We start from the raw sequence: 7,379 nt of genomic DNA, 5'->3' as shown, positions 1-7,379 counted from the left end.
AAACAACAACTACAACTTTTTCCTAAAAAAAAAAAAAAAAAATACAACTTCACCTAAAAATAAAAACATGGATGAACTACACAATCATTACACTGTTTTGTAAACCATAGTTTTTTTTTTTGAAAAATAATACTAATATTTTTATGCAGCCCAAAAAGTACAAATTATATATATATAAAATATTAAATATATTTTTTATCTCTATAAATATCTAAAATTTTGTTTTTAGTCTCTAGACAAAAAATTGTACATTTATATAATAATGATACGAAAGTCAAAAACTAAAAACTAAAAAATGCAATATTTTTTATAAAGATTAAAAACTAAAATCTGAATTCCTTAAAAAAAAAAAAAAACTAAAATCTGAATATTCATAGATCAAAAACATATTTAAAAAAATGCAATTTTTTCCACCTATCTTTATTTTCTCTCTCCTCCAAGACCTTCTTTCCTTCATTCTCAAAAATTCTTTTTTCTTTCCAACTCAAAATATTTATATAAAAATTCAATCTTTTCCCTTTCGCTTTTTCTTTTCTCTGCAACCATTTATTTTTTCTTCAGATAAATTCGATTTTTTTAAGGTTGTTCCATTTCCTCATCGTATTTCGTTGTCCCTCAATACTTTTTAAGGTTAAATTTTAACCTTGGTGTCTTTCTGGATCAGACCCAGATCCTGTTTTTTTCTGATCCATTATTATTATTATTATTATTATTTTTTTGGATTTTCTGGTGAAAAATCGTAATCAAGAAGCAATATGAATAAGGAAAAGAAGGTAACTTTCTTTGACCCTTTTGCTCACTCTAGTGAAATATAAAGTCAAAGTTTCTGGGTCACACAATTTTTGAAATTTGTTAGTTGGTATCAATTAAGGGTAGTTTTCAATCATTTTTTTAATTTTATTTAATTTAAAATTTTGATATTTTTTGTTTCTCTGTTTAAGTGTGAATTTATTGTTTGTTTTGTTTAAGAATGTTTATTTTGTTAAGAGTGTTTGGTGAAAAAAGAGTGTTTAGAATTGTGGTTTTATTTGTTTTATTAAGAATGTTTAGTATTATGCTGAATTTGTGTTTTTTGAGCTTGTGTTTTAGATTTGTCATAAAGAAAGTGCTATGAATGTTGCTAAGGAATTTTTCACAGAATCACGGGGTTTCTCTCAATTTGAATGTTATATTGTTAAAATTAAGTAAAAATCATGTAGTCTTATCTATGTAGCACGACACTTCTGATTGAAGGCGTGTTCCGGTGTCCGACATGTCAGTCCGACACGGCACTGACACATGTGATTACATTGAATTATGCCATTGTCTCAAAGTTGTGTTTGTGTTGGCGTGTCAGAGTGACCGTGTGTCAGTGACCATGTCGTGTTTGGTATTGGTCTTTGTGTCCGTGCTTCATAGAGTCTTATGATAGAAGTGAATTTGAAGAGATGTTATTATTTTCATTTGTTCTGTATAAGGGGTTCAGTTTGTGCATTTGTTTGCTTGTCTTGCAGATTGAGGTTGTTGCTTTGCTTTATTTGAAGTAGCATCAATAAGGACCAAGGAGTGTGTTTTAAAGTGATTGGTGAAATTTTTTGTTGAAGAAATTTGAGTTATGCTCAAGCAGATATTAAATAGGATACCTAAGAAGGGATCGAAATCGGCAGAAAATAATGAAGGAGGAGGAGGAGGAGGAACATCAACTTCTTCTTCATCTGCTTCAAACAGTGTAAGAAGCAGTTATGGAAATTCAACTGCTTCATCGATTTCAGGCGTTGATTCTAATTCGAGTATTGGAGGTGACATGCTTGTACAAGCAATGAATTCAAAATTGAATCTGAACGGCCCTTTGTCAGCTTCTTATGAAGCTTTGCCGAGTTTTCGCGACGTTCCGAATTCGGAGAAGCCAAATTTGTTTATAAGAAAGTTGCAAATGTGCTGTGTTTTATTTGACTACACTGACCCATCGAAGAACATTAAAGAAAAGGAGATTAAGCGGCAAACCCTTGTAGAGCTTGTGGATTATGTTTCCTCAGCTAATGGCAAGTTTACTGATGTTATGATGCAAGAAATCGTGAAAACCGTGTCGATAAATTTGTTCCGGACATTGACTACTCCACCTCGCGAGAACAAGATTCTTGAAGCCTTTGATATGGATGAAGAAGAGCCTTCAATGGACCCTGCATGGCCTTATTTGCAAATTGTGTATGAACTTCTTCTTAGGTTTGTCACATCACCTGAGACCGATGCAAAGTTAGCGAAAAGATATGTTGATCATTCATTTGTTCTCAGATTGTTAGACCTTTTTGATTCAGAGGATCCTAGAGAGAGGGATTACTTGAAGACAGTTCTTCATCGAATATACGGCAAATTTATGGTGCATCGACCGTTCATCAGAAAAGCAATCAACAATATATTCTACCGTTTCATTTTTGAAACTGAGAAACACAATGGTATTGCAGAACTCTTAGAAATTTTGGGAAGTATAATCAACGGATTTGCTCTTCCACTGAAAGAAGAGCACAAGCTGTTTCTCGTGCGAGCACTTATTCCTCTTCATAAACCGAAATGCATACCAATGTATCACCAGCAGTTATCTTATTGCATCACACAGTTTGTAGAAAAAGACTGCAAGCTTGCTGATACGATTATCCGCGGATTATTGAAATACTGGCCGATAACAAATAGTTCGAAAGAGGTTATGTTCTTAGGGGAGCTGGAAGAAGTCTTGGAAGCAACTCAACCTGCAGAGTTTCAGAAATGCATGGTGCTCTTGTTTCGCCAAATAAGACGTTGCTTGAGCAGTTCACATTTTCAGGTTTGGTAAATCTAGTAGTTTTCATCAACTTTCACATTCTATATTTTTTCTGTGATACTTTCTCAATCCCTCGTAAAAAAGAAATGGGAAGTTTGTATTTTGTGCTCTATGAAGCACGGACACGCGTCGGTGTCTGACACCGACACAACACCTATGATTACACTGAATTATGTCATTTTCTCATTATTATCTGTGTCGGCGTGTCAGTGTCCGTGTCGTGTCCGGTGTCCGGTGTCCGTGTTCGTGCTTCATAGGTGCCTGGCACTGTTGTCAATCGCGGGTCGCAGAAAATGGAGGCTTGTTCAATTTCCTCTATGCTACAGTGCTATAGTGTTGCCATAGCTGCTATTTGACAACACTAAGTACTAAATTTTGTATCACTGTTCAATAGCGGTCTATTAAAATCTGCTATGCTATATGACTACAATGCTGCTATATCTTCTACTTGACAACACTGGTTCCTTATTTTTCCTTAGGGTGGTAGACATTCGATGCAGTAATCATTATCCATATTGAATTAATACCTTTTTTTGTTGTCTCATAAGATATGAGACATAGGCCTCATTGGATAACATAAGTCATAATGTCATAAAGTGATCAATTTGTGAAAGATATTTTTATAGTTTGTTTGTGTTTATGCTTCCTCTCGCTCTCTATTCGTAACATGGCCTTCGATTTTAATTCTATGAAATTTATGGTTGAAAATTGATGGAAGATAATGTTGAGAATGATATTCTTTTGTTATGCTGTTTCCAATTTTTGTGGCCTTTTATAGGACTCTCTTTCTGCTTTTCTGGTAGATTTTAAGAGTGCATGAACATTGGTTTTGGCGTTTATGATCTGTCATTGCTTTTGACGGTTTATTGTACAAATGATGCCATGTGTGGCCATTCGGATAAACTGCTATAGGACTTTCTTTCTCCACATGGGGATGTTGTCATTTGTCAATCACAGATTTCGAAAAATAGCAGGTTGTTCAAATTCCGCTATGCTTCAGTGTTATAGAGCCACTATAGCTGCTATTTGACATCACTTTGTACTGAATAGCGTATCTCGGAACAATAGTGATTTATTCAAATTTCTTTACGCTATAGTGCCGCTATAGTCTCTGTTTTATAATACCGACTCAATGATAAAGAGAGTCCTCTCCATCTTTTACTTTTTTCAATATAAGCTTTCGTCAATGTATTCAAACATCCTCAATGTTTAAGCATGCATTAATTTTGAGGATATGATTGCCATAATTGTTCCACTTGGATCATTGACTGTATGTGCCTTCAGTGGATCTTCAAATTCATAAAAGCTGTAATAGTCATTTGAAAATAATGTAAAGTTTTGTAAAATTATACAATAGGATTAATGTAGAATAAAATAAGGGTGCGATTACTTTCAAAACCTCACCCAGGTGAACAACTCATGACTATGGTTTTAATTTTATAATCATAGTCTCTCTTCAATACATTTATTGGAATGTAACCACTGTGTTTAGTGCATATCCGGCTGCTGGAGCTTCCTGCTATGCATTCTGTGATGTCATCTTGTAATACAGTCCTCCTGAAGTTGCATTTCACCAGCTTTCGTTTTCAACTCATGAACTTCTTGTGTATGTTCTCAACTTCTCATCCAATATCTAGTAGTGCCAAATTAGAGACTAAAGGTTCATGTGTTGCAAAGGAAGAAGTTAATTATTCCATTGGGAAAATAATACAGTGGAGAAATCATGTTTTGGAAATGACCAGCAATTTTAAAATTTTGTTAGTGTTCGAATTAAAAACATGCACTTGTGATCGTTTCCTATGATTTTGTGCTTCTGCTATATCAGTTTAAAATATTATCAGGATTTTTAAGAAAAAATATGCGACAAAAAATATAAGTTTTCTTTACGAATAGAATAAAGTGCAATGGCCCTGCAGCCACTGCACCGTGTGTGATCCAAGTCCTACATTTTCACTCTCATCGTCCATCATAGGGTCTATTTGATTTGCAAAAAATTTTGTTTTCACAGTTTTTTCTTTCAAATATATATATTTTTTACATCAAATAGGGATAGTGTTTCTGCCTAGAAACACAATCATTGCCATTTGCCACCTTATTGGCAATGAATCCTTCCTAGCTTGTTGAATCCTGAATTTCCGCTACAATGCTTCCCCTATAATGACATGCAATGTACTTTCAAGATATTTCGATTCCAAAGTAAGGTTTAAGAGTGAGTATACGTGGATGGGGGGTAGGAGGTTACCCCCTCTTTATAGTAGTTATGTGATCTGAAGGATGTCCTTAAGTGGCATATTCTGATTGGTTTTGATGACATGTCACATGTCCACATTAGGTTCAAATTCCCCTTTAACTTGCATTTTGTTGACATCTCCTTATCTGGTTAGTGTTGAGTCTTTACATGATAAGTGGAAGTTGAACCTCAGAGCTCTTTCCGTAGAGACTGGGGTTAAATTTGAGCCTGACGGGCTTTGTCTGCGATTAAACGCATGACTTGGCTTTTGGGCTCCAAAGCCGTCTCTTCATGTACTCATCATGAATCTGAGTTGAATGTCACACGATGGCCTTTTTATTATCCCGTAGTCCATCCCGGTACAGAAAACAATATTTGTTTTTTTGTTTTCATTAGTTTCTATACACGTCTTCCTTGAAAATAAATGAAACCATGTAGAATATGAAAACATGTCTTCCTTGAAAGTTATCTTGCTAGTGTACTGTACATGTCTTCCTTGAAAATTTAGGAATTATTTTTTTTCATTTATTTATTTGAAAGCTATGATGCATTATTCTGGATGGTGGATACTTTTACCATAACTTTATTCTTGTAATCTATCAAATGATTTAACTGTGTCTGAATTTGCAGGTAGCGGAGAGGGCTTTGTTCTTATGGAATAATGATCATATTGAGAACTTGATCAAACAGAACTACAAAATTATACTTCCTATAGTCTTACCTGCTTTGGAGCAAAATGCACAGAGCCACTGGAACCAAGCCGTCCGAAGCTTGACAATAAATGTCAGCAAGATCTTCTCGGACACGGATCCTGCATTCTATGAGGAGTGCATGACCAAATTCAGAGAAGATGAAGCGCAAGCGAATGATATGAAGTCAAAACATGAAGCCAGGTGGAAGCGCTTGGAAGAAATGGGAGGCATGAAAGTTGCAATCAACGAACCGGTTTTGGTTTCTCCAAGAGCTCATTCAACTTCTGGTAAGGTGGCAAGTAGGCCTCAATTGGATTGATCCTTGAATTTTTTGGCGTTGCAGGGTGGAAAAACATCAGAGCTGTTCTAAGGGTGATAATATGCTGTTTTTCGTTGGTTCCCTTGACCAGATGAAAAACTCTCGAGGCCAAATTTAGGGTACAAAATAGCTCCAACTTTGTTTTACAAGCATGGAATGTATATATTGAATTGCATGGGACTTGAATGTCTCAAGCCACACTGTTTATTTTGGAATTCACTTTCTGTAGCTGGCCTTTGAAGTTTGATCTATGTAGCACTGACACTACACGACACATGTGCTTACATTCAATTATTATATTCTCAAGTTATTGCCGGTGTCAACATGTCAGTGTCGGTGTTTCATAGAGATTGATTCTACCAAGAATCACAAAATGGCTTGAGTTACACGTTTAATTCGCTTTCATACTTAACTTTGATGGAAACATGTTCCATTTTGTTTTTCCAATTTGTAGTGTTAATTTTGGGTTTCATGTGTAATTGAGTTGGTTGTTTAAGGAAAGTTGATAATTAGGGGTTATCTTGTAATGGATTGTGGTTGTTTTATATATATTTTGAAAGCAATTTATTTAGTACCTGTGTTATTTGTGACAAGAATTAATGGATATTTTTTTTTTTTTACCTTTTCCTTTTTTCTTAGTCTCAAAAAGATATAAATATTTGGTTGAAATGTTTTTGCGCCTTGAGTTTCAGTTTTGCGGTGAATATATGCGGTGAATGACAGGCTCCTCTCACTTGATCGCGTGCGTATCATTGTGCCACGACTCTGGATACACTACAAATGGAGTTTCGGTTTGCTCTATTTATTGTCCATTTATGTATGAGAGAGATAAACACAATTGAAAGATTAATGAGATCGACTTTAATACATGTACCTACGATAATCACATAAAATGTGTAAGTAAAAGTAATCAACAAGCACTTATATCTTGTTCAAACGACAAAAAAACACATTAATAGACCATAATTTACTAGGGCAAATATTTGTAATCATCACATCATATTGTGGATACAAATTTTTTCCTTCAGAATGATATTTGAGTTCCTGAAAGCTGGAACTTTGGGTGATCACAGTAGTCTCTTAGAGAGCTAGAAATTCTATGTGTATAGCTAAGGAGAGTTTCCATCTTTATAAACTCATTTCGGCTACGGTTGTCCTTGGTAATGTCATTTCAGCTTGTTTTACAAATGAAAACCTTAGTCGAAACATTAACAGCGTTTCTTGGTACGAGTCTTGAGAAGATGCTACAATTCTAAATGTTGACGGAAGCATCATTGGAGATCCTGGAATTGCCGGGTTTGACGGGCTTTTGAGATCTGGTGATGGTGATTGCATCATTGGCTA

General features: G+C 35.0%; 1 protein-coding gene across 2 annotated transcripts; it reads left to right on the top strand.

Annotated features, from left to right (window-relative positions):
* Nucleotides 1–481: 481 nt before the first annotated feature.
* On the top strand, nucleotides 482–6,606 carry LOC146913318 (serine/threonine protein phosphatase 2A 57 kDa regulatory subunit B' theta isoform-like). Of its 2 annotated transcripts, none has more exons than XM_085716509.1 (3): nucleotides 482–773; nucleotides 1,494–2,797; nucleotides 5,655–6,606. In XM_085716509.1, exons 2-3 carry the CDS (start codon nucleotides 1,595–1,597, stop codon nucleotides 6,033–6,035), a joined length of 1,584 nt encoding a protein of 527 aa, XP_085572635.1. In that variant the 5' UTR covers nucleotides 482–773; nucleotides 1,494–1,594; the 3' UTR covers nucleotides 6,036–6,606. The 2 variants fall into 2 exon arrangements, with proteins under 2 accessions (XP_085572635.1, XP_085572636.1); XM_085716510.1 differs by lacking the exon at nucleotides 482–773 and adding an exon at nucleotides 791–872.
* The last annotated feature ends 773 nt before the right edge of the window (nucleotides 6,607–7,379 follow it).

Source organism: Medicago sativa, chromosome 6 (genome assembly GCF_051527215.1).
Source record: "Medicago sativa cultivar Bolivia chromosome 6, Bolivia_mono, whole genome shotgun sequence".
Classification (NCBI taxonomy): Eukaryota; Viridiplantae; Streptophyta; class Magnoliopsida; order Fabales; family Fabaceae; genus Medicago; species Medicago sativa.
The sequence above is the reverse complement of the archived record's forward strand: the minus strand, read 5'-3'. Positions and strand labels throughout refer to the sequence as shown.

Bases quoted from the DNA above. Each gene is read 5' to 3' on its own strand.
- LOC146913318 (XM_085716509.1), top strand. From the start codon at position 1,595: ATGCTCAAGCAGATATTAAATAGGATACCTAAGAAGGGATCGAAATCG. The intron at 2,798-5,654 runs GTTTGGTAAATC...CTGAATTTGCAG, and splicing joins TGAGCAGTTCACATTTTCAG to GTAGCGGAGAGGGCTTTGTT.